A 27893-nucleotide genomic window follows, 5' to 3' on the forward strand; every position below is an offset into this window, starting at 1 on the left:
GGCCTCCTTGGTTCTTTGTGGTATTAAAACCATGTGTGTCAAATAGATTATCATCACTGTATTATTGATACTCTATTAATATTTGTTGAGAAACATGTTTAGTAATTCTGATAAACCAGTTTAGGTTAATACAAGTTGGAGATTTGATAAAGTGCCACACATTAACAAACTATTTTAATAGAAGCTAATTCTCTAAAATTGAAGAAAAAATTTTGCAGCACATTTAAAGTTGATATATATACATTTACTTTGACACATGTATCTTATCACGGATTTTCCACTAAATTCAATGTTTCACAAAAAAAAAAAAAAAAGAAGAAGAAGAAGCAATTTCTCCTACTCACAAGTCATTGCTTAACATTTGAGAAGATAATATTGACATCTGGTACAATTTTTTTTTTTTTTTTTTGGGGGGGGGGATTTTTTAAAGGTCTTAATTGGAAAAGATAAGTATTTTTGCAAGATGTACATGTAGACGAAAAAGGAGTTTGTTTTAATTGCAAGTTCTAGGGGTATATACTAGTACTTTAAATGATTTTATGGTGTGGTGAAGATATAAGGTATAAAAAGATGTCTTTCTCCATTACACAAATTACTGGTCAACCCATCCCTGCTCTTGGATTCTTTGTTTTATACCATTTCTAACTAAAATGTACACGGATGGTACACATGTACCTTTAAATTTATGTTGAAATTTACCTCGTGTTACATTGATACAACTACATACATCAAACATTTGGCCTTAATCAGTCACGGAATGAAGAACATCCTCTGCCCCCCCCCCCCCCCCCCCCCCCCCCCCCCCCCCCAGCCCAATATTTTAATTAGATAAACAGTCAACAATAGTGATTAGAACAATTTCAACCAGCCGATTTGTGTGATCAATGAGCACACTAGCAGGTCTTGAGCGCAATCATTCCCAAACAAAACAACGATGAATTGCTTAAGTGCGACCTCGCAGATGTCGAATATAAAAATCGGTACACCTTTTTGTGTGACGGTTACATAAGTCAACATTGATCGACAAAGGGGACTTATTTTGTCAAATAGAAAATTGGCGAGACCGTTTTGGAGCACCTGCGCACGAACCAGTAATTGGGTCATATCACCTGAATACCCTTTTTCAATGGTAAACGTGACATCCGGGCACTTTGTTCAAATTTAGTGTTTTCTTTGGTCGGGTGTGGATGCTGTAGCTGTCAATATTTCAAAGAGCTTGCATATTTTTGATTCATAATTTTCCAAACGACGCACCGGATTTAAAAAAGGAAGACGTAAGGATTGTATCAAGAGAGGCGTTTTGATTGAAACACCCAAGCTGGCTCATTAAAAAGATCCCGAAATCTAGGTAAAAGCCGGACTTGGTGACTTTATAATGGGTTGTACTCAAAGCAGCGAGGATAAGCAGCAGTTTGAAAGGTCGAAGGCTATTGACAAGGCTTTACGTGCAGATGGAGAGAGGGCAGCTAGAGAAGTTAAACTTTTATTACTCGGTAAGTAGAATTGGTATTTTGACAGGGAGGGCTGATGGTTGACGTCTGTCCGGGCTGCAAGTTTCGCCCCACAATTTGACAATGAATGACACGCGGAACCACAGTTTCTGACAGAGATGAAAGGATACATATAATTAGCAAGAACCATTACTGCAGCAGTAATGAAACAAGGTTTATGTGTTAAGGTGCACCTTTAATGAACCTTGTATACGTTATTATTATTATTATTATTATTATTTTGTTATGAAGATTTTCAAATTATGACTAATTTAACATATTGATATAACTGAATTTGCTTTGTTCGTTAACGCTTTCTGGCAATTCTGCACTCAGTCCCATTCTGCACGCTCTTTTGACACATACAATAATTCAATAAAGATCAAGCTTTGTTAGGAGTGGCAGCTACTGTTGCATTTTTAATGTCTAATTGTCCAAATTATGATTAATTCATGCATCAAATCTGGTACAGTTCTGTTTTCCACCAAGTATTAGAAATATCCATTGTGCACAATAACAATGATTTACTATATGAATCCCCTTTTTACTGCCCTCATTGCGTATTACAATAATTAATCATATCAAAAGGCCAGGGCCTTATTTCAGCCCCCTTCTCTATTTGACTTCCTTTCATTTCTTTAAAAAAGTCCATGACACTTCTCATAGCTTCGTATAAGGAAGAAGGTGGTTCAAAAGACATGAACTTTTGCAAGTGCAAATAACTTGAACTGATTTTAACTGTTGTATTGAAGAAATTATAACAAGTAAATGAATTACGTTTTCATACCCCATTCCCACAGAAAATAAGTGTGTGGCTTGAGTGCTGCATAACTATTAACAGAAACCAAAGGATAACCACTGGCTGCCTTGATTACCATATGTGCATAGGGGTTTGATGACTCATTTAGTCCTGGCCTAATTCAGGGCTAAAACAATTATTCAGGTGACAAGTACAAAACGCATAAATACCTGTGTAGCATGGCATGCAAGCAGTTGGTTCTCATAACAATTAAGATTAACCTGATTGTTGGTTTCACCCCCCCCCCCCCCCCCCCCCCCCAAAAAAAAAAATTGTCTAGTTTAAATGTTTAGACCAAAAATTCTTTCTCCTTTAGCTCCAACATCTTTTTTTTTTTTTTAAATGAGTGTATTATTTCATTTACAGTTGAAATGTGGACTCTGGTGGTTTAGCTTTGGTCAGAGTAGACTAAGAGTTTTATTTTAAAAGTTCCGACCAATTTTCAGGCTAAAATTTTGTGAAATGATACCCTGTTGCAGCTCACTTTTTTATCCCTGCACTTGGACATGGGTTTTTTATTTTTATTTTTATGTTCTTAAGTAAATGTTATAAGAACCACTTTCAGTAATATTATGAATATATTTGTAGAATTGTTATAACATGGTGGACAGTAAGTTGGAAAAGACCGTGCAAGAACATCCTTGTAAAATGGGCATTAATGAAAAAGAGGTAGCATCCCTCCATCAGTTTTCTTCTCTATTTTATTGAAAGACAAGGAAGTGGAAACCCTACACTGATACATTTTTAACTAGTCCAATATTTGTTGGCTCTTGTGGTGCAGCGTTCTCGCTTGGGATTAATTTAGACTGGAATTGAATGTAACACTTTATCATCACTTTAGTTTGGCCTCTTTGATCTCATCTTTTTACAGATATATCCAAAAGAAATATGATTATCTTCGTCGATTTACTGTAAAGTAGTCCGTGTATAGGTCTATGCGAAGTAAGTCTGCAAGTCCGTAATCTAGCTTAGCAGGTGTTGTGAAAGTCGTATCGATGAGTTAATGGCCATTTGGACTTCAAATAACGGCCTTGGAGAATTAAAGAAAATCTACAGTGATGGCTTTCTCATAAATTGAAAACAGCCCTGATATTCTGAAAGTCTTGTGAGAATTACTTTGAGATTATGTCTGTTTTGTATGGTCAGTGATTGTTATTTTATTTTTCTGGAAATGGCCTTGTGTCTGTTTGGCAGGGATTACTAGGTCTGCTACTGATTTGTGCCATTTTAACCATGAACACATTATCATCTGCATGTTTGGTTAAACAGGAAACTGCTTCTGAAAGGAAGTGTTACTGATTTCTAGTTTAAAAAAAAAATGAAAACAGTGACAATTTTAGTCAGGAGTGCACCAGTGGGTTATCCAGGATGTGTCAACAGATTTTATGGAAAACCCAAACTGGTTTTGGTCCGAAATGCATCACAGAATGATCACAGTCAGATCTGTTGAAACAAAAAAAAAAAATGTAGATTTTGTGGGGTAAGTGGCTTTTTATTAGCTGTAAGAGAGAGAAAATGTTAACTCCGTTGAGTTTCAGTCATTTAGGCATTCATTTATTTTTAATGTGCTGTGTCGAACTTGTGTGGAATCTTCCATTACGTTAGACGTAGTGGGGTTTCTTTCTGTTATTAATAAACATGTTTGGTGTCGATAATTTACTGAGGATAAAAGCTCAAAATTATTAGTTTGAATTAATGTCCGAAAGGTTTTCTTTAAGTACTACAGAAAGAGGAAAAAAGTTGCATTGTTACATTGACATGAGTTTAGAATTATACTGAAAAATATATTGATAATTTTCTGAATTAAGAATCATGCCTATGTAGGGTATACAGACCCATATATTGCATTGCTTTTTATCATGGTATTAACAAAGAAGGTTATTAAGCATAATTGTTCATATCCAGATCACCTAAAAAGTGTTTTTGAAAATTCAGGTAATTAATTAAGGTGAATGAATTAATTTGATTTTTTTCCTCAACATTTAAGTAAAAAATTTAAGACCAATTGTCAGATATAAAAAAAAATTGTGTTTGTGAAAATATTCCCAGGTGTTTTTGATTTTACTCCCACTCTTCATAAGAGCCGGAGATCATTTATCAGTTCCATAGTGGTAATATAGATAAGCAGTGTTCAATAAGTTGTTGGTAAATAAGTAAATAAGGATAAAATTAGCCTTGGTAGGAATTATACAACTTCTCTGGTGATAAATGTTTTATATTTCCCTGAAAGTTTGTTTTGACTGCCAGCTGTCAGGTATACATTTAGGACTGCTTTCATTCAACAGTGTTTTAAGGATCTAAGGCCGCATTCAGAACAGTGGACTAACTAGTCCGCGGGTCACATATGGCCGACCCACTTGAATACTTCCCCATGGGGAATCTATTCAGTGTCTGTTAGTGGATTAGATGACAAGCTTTTTAGTGGGTTGCCGTATTTGACCCGCAGACTAGTTAGTCCACTGTACTGAATTCATGTGGCCTAAGTGATCAGTAGGGTTCTTTCCCTTAAAATAAGAGAAAAAAATTCTTGAGAAGATTAGGTATCTTGTCAGTGAACATTTAATTTGACATCAGTAGCATGTAGAAGTAACTTCAAAAAGAGCTAGTGTTTTGTACATTTCTCATTCTTGTATCAGGTCAGTTTGAAAACCTTTCGAATGCCACATCATGCCTTCATTGTTCATCGTTCTTTTACATTAGCAGCATTTTTTTTCTCACTTTTGCATATTAGTTAGTTGGGGTCTCCGGAAGATGCCATCCATAAAACTCAAATCAGTGTGGTCTAACCTATTGAAGTGGTATCAGTTTGAATGGCTACACCTGAAATTTGCTTTTTCCAGTTCATGTATACCATGTGTTATTCTGGACTCTGTACCCCCATGATAATACCTGTATACTTTAGAGTGGGAACAGTTGTAGTGCTATACAGTGCACAAGCCGGGGAATTTTGTGGTAATTGCTCTCTAAAACCAAAACAAAACATGTAAGGATTTCCTTGTAATAATTATTTTGAATATTAATACTTGGAAAAGGATGACTAAGAGAGTTTGAAAAGCAGGAAGTATGTTAATCGTAATAAAGTGATTAAATCCTGAAATCTGGATTTATGGACATTGTATTTATGCCTTCTGAGTGATTACAAAACTGGAGAAAATGAAGTATTTGGAGGTGGTTGGACTCTGTTATTAATAGATACTGCTTTCCCATAGCCTAATTGTACTAGTGGGATAGATCTATCTCAGATTCTCACTAAGATGCAGTCAATGTTATAAGCTTAGGCTTCATTCACATGCAATGTCTATTTTCTAAATTCTATTTTCTATTTGCGGTATGTCTTATGATCACGGTTCGTGCCCTGAATATCCCGCGGCGTAATTACTGGCAGAGCTCGCCAGTTACTATAAGTTACTATAAGTAACTGGCTCGCGCTGCCAGTAATTACGCGGCGGGATATTCAGGGCACAGACCGTGATCATAAGATAGTGCGAATAGAAAATAGAATTTAGAAAATAGACATTGCATGTGAACGAAGCCTTAATTTTCTGGCATGGCCCATTGCACATCAACATGAACAACATCATGGACCAGAATTTTTTTCCGACTTCACCCAAGTACGTTAAGTTACGACGAGGCATGTCAGACGTTTAAGCTGCAAAATACTGAATTCAGTTTAGCGAGAATCCTTGATAAGTTTGATCGATCCAGCTAATACGATAGGGTTAGGGGAATGGGGTCTAACACTGCTAGTTTGTGTAAGTGCAAGTTTGTTAACTATAGCCAGCTTATCCCAAATCTTGTTTTTGACCAAATTTTCTCTGTTGACAACTCTTTTTAATGGTCATCACTGGAGCATTAGGTTAAGGCCCAACATTTTTTAGTGCCCATACATTAGATTTGACCATGTTTATGTCAAGTATGTAATGAGCTGTCTTAAACCTCATGCTGAATTGAGCATGGCTGGATAGATAAATTATTATTAAATTGAGAAAACATTGGGAAAGGGTTAAGTGTATAGGGTGACCCAAACATGTTGTCACTCTTCAACTGTCTATTACTCAAAATTTGTTTTGATTTAGAAGTATTGATGTGATACAAGTCTTATAAATTGAAGAATATAATATGAGAACAATAACAAAAGGACAAAACAGAAAAGAAAACATGTTCTAAAAACAAAATGAAAATTGTATATATTTGTAATGGGCAGTCTGAGTCAGAGAGTGAGTGAATATTTGGTATACCCAGTATTTGTGGAATGCACCAGGTTGAGCCAAATACCTACATCTTTTAGTCATCCATATATATTTATATTGTCCAAAGCAAAATTGTTAGCGTTTCCTATTTATTTATTAGTTATTTGTTTATTTATTATTTTATTTATTTTTTATTTTTTTCTGAATTGAAATGAATTCAATTATATGTTTTGTTTCAGATACTGACCTACTTAGACAACCAAACCTTCTTAAATATATTTCTTGGCAAGTTGGCATAACTTAAATGACCAAAACAAGCAGTTGTTTACCCTTTAAATGACAATGGTTGGTGATAATCACTGTTCTGGATGAGGGTAGATTGGTGGTTTTCCATTACACTGTAATTTTAATGCATTTGTGGAAACGTTTTAGAATTCTCTCTCAGGCCTTGTGCTCTATAAAATGCAGTACTAAAGCAAATGAATGTTTTAATTTTATGCCACTGCATACACTTTTCATTAATAGCCAAAATAATGTTTTCTTTCCTTGGGATGAGGACCTAAAAAGATGGTTAATGTTTACCTACAGGTTCATTTGCATCACTGAAGCAAACTAATAATGTCAATTCATATTCTAAACACGTTGAGCAAGTTCACAAAAGAAGTCTTGCCCAATAATTGAACTAAGCTTGTAGGGGCACATTCGGAACAAGTTGATTTGCGGACTAGCAGACCCGCGGATCAAATATGGCGCCACCCTCTTGAAAGAATCCATTGTCAAATGCGTATCGTATTTGATGTGCAGACGAGTTAGTCCCGATTTGACATCTTCATTGAAGTTAAGACCAAATTTCGGGCAAAAGTTATTTAGTAGCACAGGCCTTTAGAGTAAATTGGATAGTCAAAGTATAATTGAACTCCTGTGACAGATTGAGAAGAAGCCTGGTTTCTCTGCTTCAGTCGAGGATTTGTTATCTTGAAAGGTGGTGACTTTAAGGACACCTTACATGCTCCATTTGACTTTATCTGTTTGTAAACATAGGCTGCCCAATATTCATTCTGCTGGTACCCCTCAAAACCACCATTTTCATACCTAAAATCCTCTTTTCCATTCATTTTTTGTCAACCTAAGGCAAAATAATTGCTTTTATTTTCTGACTGATTTTTGAATCACATTGTTATTTTGGTCATTTTGCAGTGGCTTTGATCTTATTTATAGTGCCTGTTATCTGGTCTACTTCCATGGGTGATAGTGGAGATATCGCATATTAAATGTGATAAAATGATTTAAATAATATTGATGTCATTAAATGCAAATAAGGCACCTAAGGTATTATAATCCAACGTGAAGTTGGAAGCTGGCTGGAAGATTGCACATCGTGATTTTATTTTTGAAAAAATGTCTTACCACAGCCGTTAAGGACAAATTAAAGGGATAACAACTCTTCGTATGAGATCTATATTTCTCAATAAAAACACTGTTAACAATTCATAGAAATATAATATATAATTTTACCACAAAAATGGCAGTTAAATATTCTGAAATCTGTGCTTGACATTGAACCATGTGACCTCCATAGATGGCTATACTCTGTAATAATCTCTTAGGAGATAATTACCCAAAAAAAATAAACAAACATGTAGAAATGGACTCATTAACCTTTGGTAAGTGTGGGAAAATTGTTGTTTACCCCATGAAAATTCATTTTTTGGCCAGAATGAACAGTTGTTATCCCTTTAATTGATCCAGTATAAATACTAGTATGTTCAACCCTGAAAACACTGAAGGCCATTCAGCAAACATGTACTAGTAGGGATCTTTTATCACCATCACTGAAAGAGATTTCTTTTAATATTATGTGGTCGATAAAACTTTGTGTGGATTTTAAGTCAATCTTTACAACGTTATTGGGGTTTAGGATAGTATAACTTTATAGTCACTGACACACTTTCATTTGACTTACCTCTATTTTATTTGCATAAACTGAAAATGGCCAAGGAAGGCCCACGTCTTTTCACCATAAGTCTAAAATTACCTGTCATTTGGATTTCTGTGTTTGATTATTGTGAAATTTCATTTATGTGTCACTGTGTGAGGAGAAAATTTAGGTAACAACAAGCATACTTTCGAGTTCTTTGGTCAATGAGATCCATAGCTTGATGGAATTGATTATAAAAAGTTCAAAAAATTTGTTTTGAACACAGACTTGTTGAAAGCAGATGACAGTTCTCTCACTTAAGGCAAATTGTTCTGTATAATATTGGCAGAACAGTTACTTCAAAATTTATGTAACTTTGTTCTAATATCTTGAATTAATTTTGAGCTGCTAAAGATTAGTTTTGTTAATGACAGCTGCGTAGTAGAATTGTGGACAGAATTCGCTTCCCGTTGATCAAATATATTTTGATAGACTGTGCTGAGGATTACAGTTTTGCTAATAGTAACATTTCAGATCGATTTTCAAATAGGATTGCAGTACTACAGTAATATAGGTTGACATGCAAATAATCCTCAACATTTTATCCATCCAGAACTGTAATTTCTTCCTCCTCCTGCCTTGTAAAATAACTTGATTCAGGGACAAGGAGGTTGCATTTTCAGCTTTTAAGCACATTTCATGTTAAGCAGTCAGAATGTGACTGAAGGTAAGATAAGACATAGGATGAAGAACTCCCACCAAGCTGAATAAGAATAAATGCTTGAAATAAGCCTGGAAAAGCACTTACTGATTCTTTATACTAAAGTGCAGTATTGACTGGCGAGGGAGTTGGCTTTACCCCTGGAGGATACATTTCTGAAACAAAAATTATAATTGGATATCTGTAGGTTATTGCAGGCATCAGGTGCCTCTTGGTTATTATTCATTTAATCAGCTTAGTCGGCATGGAATATAACAACTACCTCCACCTTCCAGTATATGAGTGAATCGGTGATGTGGATGGTAAAGGATATAGGTGGATGATGTGACGGAACAATAGGACTACACATAGCATGTCGACACAAAGGAAGTCAATAAAAGAAATTCAAAGTTCTGTCAGATATTTCCGCTGGCTGATTGAAGGATATAGTGGCCCATTTCTTGTCTAAAATCATTCAGTTTGGTTCTCTTAGTTTAAATCATGAAAAAAATCAGAGTGTGAATTTGTCTAAATATGAGTACTAGTAGTTTCTTGAACAGTTAAACAGATGGTTTGGACAGTATATCTCTCTCAATCTCTCTCACACATGCAAACAAGAAATATTATAATCAAAAATTGCTTAAATTTTTAGCGATCTCTAAGCCGCAATCTGGATTGATTGATTAAAAAGTACTTGTACAGAGATGCTGCATTTTCCACAGCCAGAACACTCTTTTCAACGCTGGAGAACAAATACGACAACCTGAATGATGGTGTAATTTGGTAAACACGCAGATCAATAAGATATTGGGCTGTTATGCATGGTTTGTTAGGCTAGGCTGTGTTATTATTGTAACTTGATTTATTGATTTTTCCCAGGGGGTGGGTGGGACCAAACATGTGTAACAGAAGATAATTTGCATATTATGAGAGAGAGAGAGAGAAGGGAAGAGAAGGGATGGGGTGAGACAGAGGCCCCATTCCCACAGATTTTAGATCGATTATCCCTGTGGGGAGTCTCACTAGAGTACTGTCAGCTTAAATGTCTGTCCCGCCTACTAAAAGCTGTAAGTGGGTAATTAACTGCCGTGCGCGCTCGTCTGACAGCAATTTAGCGTGAACCCCCAGGGAGTTAGGTCAATTTAGATGGATCGATTTAAATCTATGGGAATGCACTCAGAGAGAGAAGGGAGGTGAGAGAGACTAGAGAGACAAACATGTGAAGTCAAAAAAATTACAACACAGTAGAAGATTTTTATGAATAAAATATATAATTTTTTAGTATGAATAACACCAGTCTAGTTTCCCACAATGAATGTGTACCAGGAGAGACAACAACTCTATTACATTCAATTTTGGAATGTGGATGTCAAGCGCCTTATGTCCTGCATTCAAAAGGATAGTGATATTCTTTTACAGATATTGTAAAGAGAACCGTGTTAACCTGGGCGTTAATACAACCCTGTCCATTTTTCCAGTGACAAAGCTGCACTGTTATTATAACATTTAACATGCTGGGGGCTGTTTCACTTCTTATTGTGTGTAATGGCAGGTACTGTTTAACACTATGGAAGAAGACCTTTTTAGCATTATATTTTGGTGTAGTATTTATAGTTTTGTGACAAAAGCACTGTGATGTAGTGATATGTTACTGGGGAGATAAAGATTCCTTAAGTCAGTATTCACAGAAATCCTCAACAGATTGAAAGATTATTACATCTGTTATTACAAGTCAGATCAAGATGGCAGTCTTGTTTACTCAAAAGAAACATACAACCAGTCTATTTAAAACACACTGCCAAAGATTTGGACTTGCGGACCAGGTTAGAATAGGGAAAATGGGGAAAAAAACTTTTGGAATCTTGATGTCAGACTGAAAAGACAGGCAGCTCATAGGCATAATTTGCTTTACTCTCCCTTTCTGTCTCTCTATTTCCTTCCCTTTTATCCCCCCCCCCCCTCTCACTCCCATTACATGCAATCTAATGCTGATCATTGCATTGTGTAAGCTAAGACATATTTAGCAAAAGTCAGGAAGAAGCTTATCTTTTAGACAATTACAGATGAAATGATCGATTGCAATTGCGTGTTCCCATCTTCAGCACTGTCAATTTTGTTGCATGATTTAATTATGTTTTTTTATATGTTTTAGGTGCTGGAGAATCTGGGAAGTCCACCATTGTGAAACAAATGAAGTAAGTGATCAACATCTGGACATAAAGAAGAAATATTTTGCTACTTGTGTGCTTGTGAAAATACGTCTAATGGTGTAAATTCAACTTCCTGTCACCTTGTTAGTAGTCCAGTAGCAATTAGCAGCTACCACTTCAGTAGTTTTACAGTTGAACATTCATTTAATATGGATAACAATTAACAGGGCCACAACACTTATTCAAGGTTTCCTTTTCCCTTCAAATCTGTAAGTGGCCTGAATTGGCAGTTTGTTTGTTAATTGTTACCCTGTTACCAGAGAGCTTCATTCCTGACATAGTCCAAATGGTCACATTGCTGCAGCCAGTTATTTTCATCTTTTGCCTTGAAATGCTGCTGTTCAGAATTGAAGGGCAAGAGATTTAAATGAAGTCAGTCAGTCTCTCTCTCTCTCTCATATTCTGTCATGAGATGTAAATGGCAAGTTCTGTACTTTAGGAATGTTAGTTATCCACTTGGAAATGATCTGATACCAACCAAGATATACCCACACACCCAGCAGGAAATAACAACGAACCCAGCAAGATATAACCACACAACAAACAAGATATATCTTTAAACCCAGTGAGAAATAAAACTCGTACCCACCAAGAAATAACCAATCACCCAGCAAGCTATAACATTAAACCCAACAAGAAATAGTCTTTCCTACCAAGAAATAACCTTGAACCCAGGAGAAATAAACTCATACCAACCAAGAAATAACCACACACCCACCAAGAAAGAACCTCACACCCACCATGAAATAACTACACACCCTGGTCCCACCAAGAAAGAACCTCATTCCCACCAAGAAATAACTACACACCCACCAAGAAATAACTATATATCCACCAAGAAATAACCACACACCCACCAAGAAATAAACACAAGCTCACCAAGAAATAACCACACACCCACCAAGAAATAACTATATATCCACCAAGAAATAACCACACACCCACCAAGAAATAAACACAAGCTCACCAAGAAATAACCACACACCCGCCAAGAAATAACCTCATACCTGCCAAAAGATGCTCCGGATGGAACTATCGTCTGAGGTAGAGCAAACTAACATTGCTGGGACTTTTGTTAAATACAATCAGATTAACACACCTTCTTTTGTTTCTAATGTACTTGTGTAATCACCAACTTTTCTGCATGCTACTCAGTGCTAAGAGGAGGTGTGTCATTTCGTCAACCTGATTACATTCAGTGAGAGTTCATGCAGAGTTAGAACACCCCAGTAGGATAGTTTCATTGTGAACCTTATCCAACCATCCAGCCTTGCCACAAATGACTAGCTTTCAGTTGCCTGCTGCTGTGCCATGATTATGGCTGAAGGGCAGTGTGATTCATGATAGCTCTTGAATATATTGTAATCATAGACTGCTTTGCCAAGCACCTGCTCCTGATAACAGGCCAATTTCTAAGAGTTGATATGATGCTGGTTACAGCACTTACACAGTTTAAACTAGCTGCAATTCTTGCAAAATTTAAGGCTAGCTGCATTCCTTATGCAGTTTAAAGCTAGCAGCAGTCCCTACACAATTTAAAGCTAGCAGCAGTCCCTACACAATTTAAAGCTAGCTGCAGTCCTTACACAATTTAAAGCTAGCTGCAGTCCTTACACAATTTAAAGCTAGCTGCAGTTCTTACACAGTTCAAAATAAGCTGTAGCCCTCATTCAATTCAAAGTTAGCTGCAGTACTTAAACAATTCAAAGCTGGCTGCTGTAAACACAGTTTAAAGCTAGCTGGAAGGTGGACTATAAATACAGGCAAAAAAATCAGTTTTCTATTAAAAGTGATCTAAGATGATGGACTGATATTTTACTACTCGTTTGAGATCTATAGAGGAAAGCTGTTGATTCTGATCTTTGAGTTTAAGTCCAAAAATGATGGATTTGTTTTCACGTCTCTGTGAAATTACTGCTCATGTCAGGCAGAAATGATCAATGAGTTCTCATATTCCAGTGTTGAGGTTAGATTTTGTTTTTATAAATGTAGAAATAACTGACAGGTTTAGTCTTTAAGGGCCCATTCAGAATGAGATGGTCTGCAGACTAACAGATCCACTGATCAAGTATGGCTGACCCACTATAAAGTGTTATCCCCTAATTAATAGACACTGAATTAAATCCCTGTGATTTTACTTTGGTTGTGAATGCTGCCGAAGGCCCCATTCAGAATAGGGCATTAACTAGTCCAAGGGTCAAATATGGCCAACCTTGAATACTTCCTATTCAGTATCTATTAGGGGATTAGATGGCAAGCTTTTTAGTGGGTTGCATTATTTGGCCCTTGGACTAGTTAGTCCCCTATTCTGAATGGCGCCAAAGACACATAACAAGCAAAAATACAGCTGTGTGCACCTGTTTTTCAATAATGTAACAGGCTATGCCAGAGGCCCCTGGGATACCACACCTGATATGAGAGGGTAGGTTTTATCCTGAATTACGTCTTGACTTCACTCGTTAAACAAGGCATCCATCATTGTAAACAGTATTATTATGATGGAAGGCTGCGCAGCTACTTTCTCCAGAACCAAGTATAGTATAAGACCCCTGTGAGGAGTCTCACTAGATTACTGGCTGGCTTAAGCGTCTGTCCCACCTACTAAAAGCTGTAAAGCGGTAATTAACTATGGTGTGCGCTCGGCTGACTGCAATTTAGCGTGGACCCCCAGGGAGTTAGGTCAATCTATATCTAAATCTCTGGGAATGTACTCTAAGTCCTTCAGTTACTTAAAAAGTTATTGGATTTCAAGTGATTGGCTCAATAGACTTATTTGATGACGCATTGCAAGTTTAACAAAATGGACTTTTTTTTTTTTTTTTTTTTTTTTTTTTTTTTTTTTTTTTTTTACGTAAGCACAAGACCTTATCTCACTTTCAACACCTGTTCATACTATATGATATGGTCTCCATGTCACAAAGCTTCCCTTGTGACCTTCTTAGGGGGAAATATTGAAGCCATTTAGTCCAAATGATAGTAGAAAATACATATCACATAGCGATAAGCTATTAAGGTTAATAGTTACGCTGGGGCAAGTTGACAGCATTTAAGACCTGTAACCCATCCTTCTTCTTCAAGTCCCATTAGATTGCCTTAATCACATATTGCTGGAGATTAGTCCTAATGGGCAGCCTCGCTAAGCCCGTCCATCTGAAAGCGATTTCCATCAACATTGTCAATATTCTGTTTACTGGCCTTGCTGGTAGTATGGCGGCATCCAGTGTCAGCGTGTTTTTTTTCCCCTCTAATAACTCAACATGAATTTCAAATTTAATGATTACGTGCTATAATTTGTTAAATGATTGCAAACTTTTTTCTTTTGCTACTCGCAGATCAGAAAGATTGACTTTGCATGTGTTTTTTTTATGTAAATAAGGTCATTAAAAACTTGAAATAATGTTAAATGCATGTTAAATGAGTTTGAAAATGCCCCACAACTATCATATGCATATATATATCCTGCAAAAATTTTCAAGTTTCCCAATTCGGACCTTAAACTTAACAAAGGTCTTTTAATTCGACTTGAAGTCAGGTGCTTCTTGGGTTCCAGCTTTGTAGAAGTTTGATTGCGAGGAGCTTTGACCACACTGGTAGAGCTAGCAATTTTTTTCGCTTAGCCAAATCACCACATTTTCATCAATTGTTATCAAAATGGTTATAATTTGGCTAAAACATGTCAAATCAAGCCCTTTTTCTTTAGCCAATTTAAGTCAGTTTTAGCATTTGGCTAAATTGGCGAGTGTTAGCTCTACCCCAGGCACATCACATGCAGGAACATGTTATTCGCTGTGATCTGCAATTTATCTAAAACTTGATGCATAATGTATGTAAAATCATTGTGACTTTTTTATGGAAAGGATACATGCAGTGTAACCAGTACTCGGGCCTTTTTCACCAAAAAATGTTCAGTTCTTAGGCTTAGCTTATTCTGCTGAGTGCAAGAATTGGATAACAAGCTTCACAAAGTCACCTCTGTGACATTGGTCTGGGAGTTTTTAAGGATGGTCGCCTTACTAAATATTATGTATTAGGCAATTATAAGTGATCTGCTGTCACTTCTGAGAATTAAAACTCCTGTCAAGACACTCGCATATTGCTTAAAGCACTCCCTTAAAACACATTTAAAGGAAGAGATGAGTGGTCTTTATAATTCTTTGTGAAACGCTCCTTGGCTAAATCTTAGTGGTATTAAAATTTAGACACAAAAAAACTGATTTTTATTGTAAAACAGCCCCCTGGATACATATGTTCAGATTCTACTTACTCAAGGTGCTTGTAAAAACCTCACAGAATGGGGCATATGAAGCATACACCATCTGACCTTTACATACAAGAATGTGGTTGTTTTGGAGGGAGAGTGCATAAACGGCACTTACTTAATGTGAGCCTGACATTTCTCCAACATTTCATAAGTGCTTGAAGAAAGATTGAACAGAAATGGTTTGATGAGACACCTGGGTATTTGACCTGTACATCCATTAAGTTCACTACTTCAGGTAAACTTACTTGGCTTTATGCATTAAAAATGCCTGTAATGTGAACGCTTTTAGTCACATTTACATTGAAGATGGGCCAACCCTTCTCGGTGTGGAATGTGAATATTGAAGCCACGCTTACACTGAAGATAGGGCAATCATTCTCAATACATGTGTAATGTGAATACTTCAGTAGCATTAATGATTTACATTGAAGATAGGTCCAACTTTCTCCCCTCTCAGGATCTTTTCAAGTGCGCATCATATTTGAGCCCCAGTTCAGTTAGGCTTGGCTCAACTTGGTTGTGAACAGGGGTTCTGGTACCATATGCTCACTGTTGTTCAGCAAATGTAATCCTCTGTTCTCCTGAACAAGTTGCTATGCAGTGTATCCAGGGCACTACGACTAGTTACTCTTATCATATGGCCTACACAGAACAGTTGTACAGAGTATTTGGTAATGTTTTTTGAACAGACTTTCATGAAACAGCATGTGGGTGCCAAATAACCAATTTTTTTTCCCAACTTACATAAGACACACCAGTCTATCATGAGGTGGTTGTTCTACATGTTCCAAAAACCAAGACCCTTACACCCCATTTCCATAGATTTTTAGATCGATCTATCCCTGTGGGCAGTCTCACTTGATTACTGTCAGCTTGGCTGGCTTAAGTGTCTGTCCCGCCTACTAAAAGCTGTAAGGGGGTAATTGACTATGGTGCCCACTTGGCTGACTGCAATTTAGCGTGAACCCCCAGTGAGTTAGGTCGATCTAAATCTTAATCTCTAGATCGATCTAAATCTCTGGGAAAGCACCCTTATAATAGAGCTTTAAGACAAAACACCTAAACAGCAAATGAAAGGAACTCTATCTACCGTATTACATGTGACTCTGATCCACCACCACCACCACATGCACGCATGCACGCACGCACGCACACACAGGAAAACAAGAACAGAGACTGTAAGGACACACCTTACAGCTGTTTAAAAGCGGGTTCCTCAGGCTCTGTTTCTATATAAAAACAGGAAAATATTCTAGCTAGAAAGCAGCAATGGACCTGGACAAATGACAGAGCAGCAGTCAGTATACATCTTCATTTACTCTGCCATGATCTCCAAGGAAAATATTAATTGATCTGAATAGTAGTGACCTTTTCAGTGCAAATTATCACCTCAATATTTTGTCCAATTTTATTCATCTGGCATCATCACTATTAGATAATGTGGCGAGGAAGATTGTTCTATGACGTGGGCAGGAGAACCGGAAATTGTTATCGCTTCAGGGTGACAGTGATGTGAATTTTGCTCTTTTTCGATGATGCTTCTAGAAAAAACAAATGCTTTTCAAGATTGAGTGGTAATTTGACATTATTACTAGTATGCACACGTGTAGGCAAAGAGCTTATATATATATATATATATATATATATATATATATATATATATATATATATATATATATACTGTGACATCAGTTTAAACATTTTGCTACATGAATTAATTACATCATTTTTCAATATAAGCTACATTTATCCAAGTTTCATTAGGTAATGTAATTGATCATTTGTATCATTGAATTCTTTTCTCTCTCTCTCTCTCTCTCAGAATCATACACGACAAGGGTTACTCACAAGAAGAATGTCTTCAGTACAAACCGGTAGTGTACAGCAACACTATACAAAGCATGATTGCCATTATAAGAGCCATGGGACAGCTCAAGATAGACTTTGGACATCCTGACAGAGCTGTGAGTACTTCACAAATGAGTATTTTCTGAGGGCAACGTGGAATTCTGTGTTTTTCTAATTCAATTCTGATGGTTCCTGAGATTTGTCAAGGTCTGCAATAAATCTGGTTCAGATTATTTATTTATTTTTATTTTTTAATCTGGAGAGAATCAATAAAGAAAGGAAAATATTGAAAGTGAAATGTGAGAAATATGAATAATGCAGTGGAGCAAATGAAAATGAAAGGAATCTTGGGGGAAAAAAGGGGGAGTATTGAAAGTGAAAGTGAGATACTTTTTAGAGAGGATGATTGGTTTAAATGGGACAGCTGAACTTTGAACATCCTGATGGATTGAGGTATTAAAATAACCCAAAATATGAGAAGAAAGAAATTCTCAATTGTCATTGTAACACACACACACACACACACACACACACACACACACACACACACAAAAAAAAAAAAAAAAAAAAATCCCTGACAATAAGATGTGCTTTGGGCTACGACCTAATTGTGCAGGTGTTCTGCATACAAGCACACCTGGCTGAATACTTTGAATGTGTAAGAGAAGAAAAGGTTATATGTATTTCTAATTGCCCACATTGTTTTGTCTGACCTTAAAATGGTCTTACCTGTATAAACCTAGGGTTCTCTACCATTATCATGCCATTAGAAATTCTTCAGTATTGAATTGGCATAAACAGTACAGTTATGATGGGGAAATCAGATTTCAAAAAAAAAAAATAATAATAACAAATAAATGAAAAGGAAACACTATTCAGACAGCTTTCTCTTTTCTCACTGCAGGATGATGCAAGAATGCTGTTCTCGCTGGCGGGCTCTGACGACGGCGAGCTTTCCCCAGACTTGGCGGCTGTGATGAAGAGACTATGGAAGGACTCCGGGGTCCAGGAGTGCTTTAGTCGGTCCAGGGAGTACCAGCTCAATGACTCAGCAGAATAGTAAGTGAGATAGTCATGCATGAGATATGACTGCATGAATTCATGCATTTCTAAATTGATGAAACAAATCAAACCTTGAGCTCATGTAAATTTATGTACCCTTTGCTTTGAAATGTTTAAAGGCCTTTTGGGGGGGGGGGGGAGAATACATACTGTGAAGAAAGATAAATAAGTCATGATGGAACGACCTAAATTGTAGATATTAACTATTTGTTTATTTGTGTTATTTTAGCTACCTGAATGCCTTAGATCGTATCTCACAACCCAACTATGTCCCAACAGAACAAGATGTTCTCCGGACCCGAGTGAAGACAACAGGGATTGTAGAAACACACTTCACATTCAAAGATTTGCACTTTAAGTGAGTTGAAGCTCAGTGGCTCTGAACTTTGATTTTAAAAGAAAACAACTGAATTTAAATGTTGGTCCTTGTTTTAAAATCATAAACTTATGTCTGCTTTGACCTGGTGACAAATTGATAACTTTTTTATTTGGGGGGGGGCATGTAAAATAGATTCAATTGTTTCAATCACTACACTTTATTTTTCGGGGAGAGTAAGCCTCTTTTAAAAGAGATAAAAATTGTTTAAGTAGACCCCAGAGTGAGCCATTTAACAGCAGGAAGGCTCATAGTGCAGCTCTCTGCTTTTTCAGGATGTTTGATGTTGGAGGTCAAAGGTCAGAAAGAAAGAAATGGATCCACTGTTTTGAGGGCGTGACTGCCATCATCTTTATTGTCGCCATGAGCGAGTACGACCTCACACTGGCTGAGGATCAGGAGATGGTAAGCTCTAGACATGTTTCACCCAAGAACTTTAGCCGGAAAACTGATCTATATTTTTAGAACAAAAGAAGGATCTGTTTAGATCAAGTATAAATCAGTAGCAGTCCAATTAAATAAAATACTGTGTATGTCGTATAACAGAATAAGTATGGCTATTATTTTAGACCAATACTGAGTTATTTTAGTGGACTAAATCGATGGCTGAAGTTCCTACCTGAAGCTCGTCCCTGTAAATCTTTTCATGAAGTCTGATATGATGGTGGAAAAATCATAATGTGGCATTTTTATTTTAATTTTGTTTGTCTTCAGCTTTTGGTTGCTTTACCCTGTTTTTTTACCAGCATTTTTATTATCTTTACCTACTTTTTGCTTTGAGAGTTCCAAAAAAGGAGTTGACATTTTTCTATCCTTCAGAACTATTCGACCTTTCTCATTAAAAAAGAATGTAATATAAAATACTTACGATATATGAAAGTGGTGGTTGTAACTTAAGATGTGTACATTCCCATTTTGGGATCTAAGATTCTTACTCAATAAGTATTATTTTAGAAACCCTCGAAAAAATATTTAATTTTTTTTTCCAGAACCGTATGATGGAGAGCATGAAGCTGTTTGATTCCATTTGTAACAATAAGTGGTTCACGGACACATCCATAATTCTTTTCCTCAACAAGAAAGATTTGTTCTCAGAGAAAATCAAAAAGTCACCGTTGAGCATCTGCTTCTCTGAGTATCAAGGTGAGGTTTGTATGCGTGTCTGTGTGCTGTGTATGCACATGTGGGACTGCATGTGGCAATACAAGTGTTTTTACAAGTGTAATTACTTTTATCTTTTTAATAGGCAGATACATAATTTTATCATCACAAAAATATTTCCGTATATCATTTGTGGTGATCTTTTTATGTACAGACACAGATGTGTCTGTACATATAGCCGTCATCTGCATCTGTTGTCGCCGTCGCCGTCGTTGCCGTCGTCGCCGTGCACTTTTACCGATAACACGATAAGTGGAAAAATATTTTTTCTTTTGGCTTGAAACTTACAGAACTGATGAATATTCATAATACGCAGGTCAAGTTCGAAAATCAGCATGATCGGGTCACTTATAGGGAATTTATGCTGTTTTTTCACTTTTTTCAGCATATATGCAGCACCGATAACACCATAAATGGAAAACCATTTTACCTTTTGGCTTGAAACTTACAGAACTGATGAATATTCATAATATGCAGGTCAAGTTCGAAAATTAGCGTGATTGGGTCATTTTTAGTAAATTTAAGCTATTTTTTCTCTTTTTTCAGCATATATACAGCACCGATAACACCATAAATGGAAAACCATTTTACCTTTTGGCTTGAAACTTACCGAACTGATGAATATTCATAATACGCAGGTCAAGTTTGAAAATCAGCATGATTGGGTCATTTTTACTGAATTTAGGCTATTTTTATGTACAGACACAGATGTGTCTGTACATATAGCCATCATCTGCGTCTGTCGCCGCCGTCGTCGCCGTCGCCGTGCACTTTTACCGATAACACGATAAGTGGAAAACCATTTTACCTTTTGACTTGAAACTTGCAGAACTGATGAATATTCATAATACGCAGGTCAAGTTCGAAAATCAGCATGATCGGGTCACTTTTAGGGAATTTATGCTGTTTTTTCACTTTTTTCAGCATATATACAGCACCGATAACACGATAAGTGGAAAACCATTTTACCTTTTGACTTGAAACTTACAGAACTGATGAATATTCATAATACGCAGGTCAAGTTCGAAAATCAGCATGATCGGGTCACTTTTAGGGAATTTATGCTGTTTTTTCACTTTTTTCAGCATATATGCAGCACCGATAACACGATAAGTGGAAAACCATTTTACCTTTTGACTTGAAACTTACAGAACTGATGAATATTCATAATACGCAGGTCAAGTTCGAAAATCAGCATGATCGGGTCACTTTTAGGGAATTTATGCTGTTTTTTCACTTTTTTCAATATAAATGCAACACTGATAACACAATATAAGAAAAACGGATTGGCCAATTGTCATTATACTCACAGGAGTGGTCAATCTTACTAAAACGCAGGTTGAGTTCGAAAATCAGCATAATCGGGCCATTATTTTAGAAGTTATACTGTTTTTTTTTCACATTTCCTCAGATTCAATTATTAGGCATGTTAACAGTCTCATTATTTAACTAATAAGATGCCTAAAAGTGTTTGTTTGATATTTCCTGCATTTTTACAACATTGTTAGTTGATTATGTAAAAAACATGGTAAACTTGTTATCATGTATTGTGTAATAAAGTGTCAAAAATGGAAATAAACTCATATCATTGCAGTTTGTCAGATGCATTCATCCACTATGTTCAGAATCTCAGAATGGAGGAAGTTGGACATTTAACACTGTTCTATTGATACTTTTCCCATCTCATCAATTTTCTTAGTTGGTCATATAAAAATGGCAGTAAAATGTTTATTTTGTTTTATGTTAAAAAAGTGTTAAAAATGGAAATAAACCCATTTCAGAACAGTGCTGTCTTGTTTACATTTTGGCATTTTCAAGGTGTGACTTTGAAGTTCCATGGGCCTAAAGACCTTTGCTAGTCACATTTTCTGAATATCTGTGATAAGCTGTTAAACATTATGTAATATTGCATCAAAATTTGAAGAAACCCCTATTTTGGGCACTGCTTCCATGATGACCATTTAAGGAAAATCATGTCACTTACTGTTCTCAAACTTACAGGAAAGAAACATGGGACTAAAATACAGCTTCAGTAGGCAATGCAGTCTGTTTGGTATTTTTATTTATTTATTTATTTATTTATTTATTATTTTTTTTTTTTGGCAGTTAAACAGTTTTTTGCGAAAATTTAATTTTTCACATATTGGCATTTTCAACTTAAAAGACTTTAAAGTTCCATGATCTTGAAGACTTTTGCTTGTCACATTTTCTGAATGTCCATGTTACTAATATTTTATTAATAACATTTGATTGTCATTATGCTGTTAAACATTATGTAAAGTTGCATCAAAATTTGAAGAAACCCCTATTTTGGGCACTGCTCCTATGCTGACCATTTAAGGGAAATCATGTCACTTACTGTTCTCAAACTTACAGGAAAGAAACATGGGTCTAACATACAGCTTCAATAGGCAACGCAGTCTGTTTGGTAAATTTTTCTGGCAATTTAACAGTTTTTTGTGAAAATTTAATTTTTCACTTATTTGCATCTTTATTTTCTGTTCTTTGTCTGTACATTTGACAGCTTTGCTGCCTTGTTGCATAGAATAGCCTGCCTCTTAATTTTGTTTCTATCACTCATTAGGAATGGTCTAATCTTAAGAAATTACAACTTAAAAATACAGAATCTGTAAAATTAACAAATTTCCTCCATTGAAAAGATGAGAAATTCCTGTGGGGGGTACTTATCTCTTTGGTCAAACAAATGTATTTTGTAATCTACATGTGTACATGTTGAGTGGGCCTAAAACGTACATTTTTCAAATTGTCATATAATATTTGGTTAAAACTGCTGTGCTAGTAAGAGACAAGGATGCCTATTGTTGATATTATATACATGTAAGTTTAAGCTTGGGCAATGAGGCCCTCATCTGGAGGATTTTCTATATATCTCTTACAGCAGTGCAAATACCTAGAATAACCTCCTGTTTTTTGCCTGGTAGCTCCATAAGTGCACTTAGTGTATGATTAGATTAACTTTGGTATTATCTCTCCCCTTTTTTTCCTGTAGAAAAAAATCATTCAGATGCGTCTCCTGTCGTATTGACTTTTTCTATAGCTGAAAGTTGTGAATGATTTATGTCACAGCTGAGAATAGGCAGGCTTGTGGATTGAAGTGATTTTTCCTGAAAAGGATGTCATCACTGCGTTGATTCTGTCCAATTTGATAAAGTGAAAGGAAACATATTCATGGAAGTGACATGTGGCAAATACTCGGCTAAATCCAGGTTAAATCAAGTTCTTAGAAAGTTGAGGCTCTGTATGGAAAATGTGTTAAAATGTGCTGTAAACACACATTGTCAACTGTTTAATAGTGTGTTAATGAGTGAAACTGAATTTTGGAAGTGGAATATATCATGTGACAAGGTGTCATTAGGGCTAATTTGATTCTTTGTAATCGGGGCTTCAGCTGATTCTCAGAAATAACATGATTATTCCATAGAAGTAGTAAATATCAACCAACCTTGACTCTTCTCCGGATGAGCTATTTGTTTTTGTCAAGCTAATCTGAGGCTTAAAGTTATTTATTTATAGATTATGTATGTTTTGCTAGCATGAAGGCTTCGTAAAGCTCTGTATTGAGTTCAGACATGAGCTTTTTCTGCTGAAAAGTGGAATTTCGTGTTTTTTAATTCAATTCTGATGGTTCCTGAGATTCGTCAAGGTTAGGTGTTGGGTCCCATGATAAATGTTCAGAGGGTTTTTTTTTTAAACCTAGGCTCATGTTTGTGTTGTGTTCATTCTAGACACTCATCCAGGATGTTAGAATTAGAGTCAGTGAAAAAGAAAAGCATGATGTATTAAATGTATAACTACTTGCCAGATCTCATTCTTTTCTGTTGCTGTAAAAATGAGATTTGATCTTTTGGGTAACATCAATTAAGGACTTTTTCAAAGGTTTATATATATATATATATATATATATATATATATATATATATATATATATATATATATATATATATATATATAACCAGTAATATTATAAGATTTCAAAGCACTGAGTAATGAATGTTTTATTCTGCCTGTAGGATAAACATATGGTGTTCTTGGTAAGATCACAGAGGCTGTGACCTTACTGAGTAAGATGTACTCATGGTTATATCTTGGTAAATGATAGTCACAAAAGTATGTTTGGCTAAAAGAAAATATTTTTCTCAACAAAATGTGATATGGGCCATTTTTTGTTGATATTGTGGAAGTTTGATTTTTTTAAAAGGCTAGAATGCCCCAGTTATTGAATATTTGGGTATGAGCCCTGGAGAGGTGACCTCGTGTGTGTCAGGTGACACAAGCCCTTAAGCGACCTCTAACCAAGTGCATTTGATACAAGTCCCAGTGTGGGTTTTCATTGAATTATGAAATGTTTGTGCACCTGGTTTTCCTGCATGTTGCACTACATCACAGGTGTTGTTGTGAAACACAGTCATGTCCAGGAAGTGACACTGTTAATTGTCCTTAGGCGGATAGGGTGCATTTGTTTGCATGTTTGTGTTTTCCTAAAAAATATTTCCCTATTTTTGCCATGGATAATATTACTTACAATGCTGAGAAACACATTCATTGACTTGCCTGTATTTTAAATTCTCTCTCTCTCTCTCTCTCTCTCTCTCTCTCTCACACACACACACACACACACACACACACGAAGAACAATACTATATACTGAATAAATGAGTTATAACTTTCCATCACTTCAGGTCCAAACACATACGAAGATGCAGCGGCATACATACAGCTTCAATTTGAGAAACTGAACAAGCGTGCAGAAACTAAAGACATCTATTGCCACTTCACGTGTGCCACAGACACCAACAACGTGCAGTTCGTATTTGACGCTGTCACAGATGTGATCATCAAGAATAACCTGAAGGACTGTGGTCTTTTCTAAAACAAAAGGTAAGCAAGTTGGACACAAAAATAGAAAAAACTTTCTAATCTTTTGCAAAGACCATAAAAATTTAGTCTTCGTTTTATTTAAGACTGTTTGAAATGTTTGTAAAATTAAAATTTGGTATGAACATGATAAGTTGGCCATTTAACTTGGTTGTCATTAAACTCAAAGGCCTTTAGTAGTTGTGTACAGGCCATTTGTGATGATTTAACTTAGTTCAACTTTTTCTTTCAAGGAAATTGGCCATTGGAAACCAAGACATCTTTGCCAAGAACTTTTAATGAGACAGTATCAGTGGATGTCACCTTTTTCTTCACGTTGCTTGCTGAGCTTCATGGAGAATTTTTCCCTGACCTTACCAAAAGAGGTCATTGACATTAGGAACAGGTTCAGAGGATTAATAGACAGGGAAAATGGATTGATACTATTTTAAGCTTTAGCTGACACATTTTTTTCTTAACTGAGAATTACGCTTACCAGTTTGATTGAACATTCACTTAATATTATTTAAAAGAAGGGCACAATCAAGTCTTTGGATAATTGAAGGATGCAGAACATAGATAAAAGGTTCTGAAATGTTTTGGGAGATACTATTTCTGCACTGGCAAGGTAGACAATTGAGGACCAATTCGATTATGGTTTGTGACTATTAAGAAAGACCTATAACCATACAATTTGTATATATCAATAAAGGAAACTTGATTTTACTTTAAAGTAAAAAAAAAAAAAATTAAATTGTGGGATGACTGTGCATTGTGCATGTAGGATTTGGATGACGTGAGTCTTTGTAATTATTTTCCCCTGCTGGCAAATACAGAAATTGACATCCATTGTTTATGACTTGGTCTGGTTACTTTGTTAAATGCAAGATTGAGCTCATTGAGACTATTATTGCTAACATCTTTTCAAAACTGTTGTGCTGTGTTTGAGTCTATAGTTGGTACCATCTTTACTTCATAATAGAATATAGATTCGTATATAAATTTAGGCGTGTGTTTCTTTTTTAAACAGCTAATTTTTCTTGGGCTTTTGGATACTGTTATTTCAGAATCCGGTCTTGGGGGAAAAATTCATCAAAGTGCAAAATGGACAATGAGGTTTCAGAATAGCACCAATATTTTGTTAAGGTATTTGTAATTATTACCTAGTCTGATAATGGCCAAGATGCCTGAAGGACTATTTTTGTATATACCATGAACTGTACTTACTGGTCTCTGAGCAATTTACTCCATTGTATCTGCTTGTTTTGAATACTGTTATTCTTCTTAATCTTGGTATTTGTGTCATGGTCACTGAAAATGCTATGGGAACAGTTGTATTTCACAAAATGGCTGTCATGGTAACCATCAAGGTTGTCAAGGAAATCATGGTTGCCATGTGATTGTGTAAGTGTGAATTAGAATGACCTGTTTCATTCACTTTACAAAGAAATAAGACTATACCTCTTGTATTTTAGCATGGATATTTCTTGCAGCTTGACTCTAGTCCCATTTAATGGTATCTGATATATTTCAACAAAATTAATTTTGTACGACAAATCTCATCCTTAAGATAACTTCAGCAGTAAGGATAGATGGTTTGAGAAAATATTTTTCTGAATTTTTTACATTTGTGTAAGACATCTACATGCAAGCAGCCTGTGCACACCAAATTTTGAGTCTCTCTCTCTCCTATGAAATATAATAATGTTATATTATCTATTTAAAGATACATAGCTTTTAATCCTAATGTTGTAAGCAAATCGGGCATTTTTGTATGTATTGTGAATACTAGACTGATGGAAAGAGTGTACAAAGCTTTTGTATAGTTATGTGTTGGTATTCATGTTGATCTTGTAGGCTAATTATGTAATAAATTGTGAAGGAATTTCAGTGGTCAGTTTTTATTTCATTTTAGAAAAAAAAGCATTATCAAAAAAAAGGGGGGGATAATGCAATAATATGCAGAAAGAATGCAAATGGCTTCTTTTTGTTTACAAAAATTATTTTGGAAATTTAATGCTTACCTTGATCTCCTAGGCGCAACATATCTAAAAACCCATTGGTAAAATTATGAGAATTAATCCCTAAGGGTATATTTTGGTTGTTAATTTTCTAATAGATATGAGGACAGGTGAACTTCACTTGTATTGGTAAAATAGCAATTGAGAACTTGAAAGGCTTATAGCCTGTTTTCTGAACTACTTAAGTGATGAAGGGGAGGGTGATGTTTGCGGAATGGATTTATTTATTTTCTACGCATTACATTAATTGAATGGTGTGAAAATTTAATGAGGGTCACCTCCACGGGAGAGGTGTCCACAGTAACGAATATTCAGGAACATAAAAACGTGCAAAAATTATAACTGCGATGTTTACTGTGGGCCGAGGAACGATCGAACTTCTCATAAAGTGCCTTAAAAGACTCAAGAGTTGGGCGTGCTTCTTACATGTAATGCTGTAATATTTATAAATGAATGAATGTATAAGATTTCCAGACTTGACAATCCGTTTTAAGATGGCCAAAAAATAAACACATTTGACTTTTTTTTTATTTTACAAGATGACTTGATATCAAATGATCAGCGGTAGAAATGAGATTATGTAGGCCCAATGAATGAACCCAAGAAAATCAGTTTCCGGGTTGCGTTAGAGAAGACAAGATGTGATTTTTTTTCCCAGGCTACAACTATTTTGCAATCATGAATTGAATTATAAATGGCACGTTGTCAAATTTCAACAAAATGGAAAAATAGATGGCTGTTATGGGTGAAAAGATGCAAAATTAAACTCTGATATTCTCGATAATACCACTTTATAGCTAAGAACTTTTAAAAATCTGACTTACAACCTTGATCTGGCTTTTACCAATGGAGACCATGCTGATAAATCTTACCTAACAAAATATTCAGTGAACAATCATCAATGGCTTCCCTTAAAATGAACACCAAATTAAATCACCATCTTCCACTTTAGCTCTGATTCGCACGAAAGGGACTTCTTCAG

At 35.8% G+C, this 27893-nt stretch overlaps 1 protein-coding gene across 1 annotated transcript; it reads left to right on the forward strand.

The window, feature by feature from the left end:
• Nucleotides 1-1134: 1134 nt before the first annotated feature.
• Nucleotides 1135-26780, forward strand: LOC106151815 (guanine nucleotide-binding protein G(i) subunit alpha). The gene is made up of 9 exons (XM_013525230.2): nt 1135-1493; nt 11250-11292; nt 17391-17532; nt 18321-18475; nt 18708-18836; nt 19130-19259; nt 19844-19997; nt 24716-24914; nt 25145-26780. The coding sequence occupies exons 1-8, from the start codon at nt 1376-1378 to the stop codon at nt 24904-24906; spliced, it is 1062 nt and encodes a 353-aa protein (XP_013380684.1). The 5' UTR covers nt 1135-1375; the 3' UTR covers nt 24907-24914; nt 25145-26780.
• Nucleotides 26781-27893: the final 1113 nt, after the last annotated feature.

Source organism: Lingula anatina, chromosome 6 (genome assembly GCF_051362555.1).
Source record: "Lingula anatina isolate TDL-2025a chromosome 6, LinAna3.0, whole genome shotgun sequence".
In the NCBI taxonomy this organism is placed as follows: Eukaryota; Metazoa; Brachiopoda; class Lingulata; order Lingulida; family Lingulidae; genus Lingula; species Lingula anatina.

Bases quoted from the DNA above. Each gene is read 5' to 3' on its own strand.
- LOC106151815 (XM_013525230.2), top strand. From the start codon at position 1,376: ATGGGTTGTACTCAAAGCAGCGAGGATAAGCAGCAGTTTGAAAGGTCG. The intron at 11,293-17,390 runs GTAAGTGATCAA...TCTCTCTCTCAG, and splicing joins ACCATTGTGAAACAAATGAA to AATCATACACGACAAGGGTT. The intron at 18,476-18,707 runs GTAAGTGAGATA...GTGTTATTTTAG, and splicing joins CTCAATGACTCAGCAGAATA to CTACCTGAATGCCTTAGATC.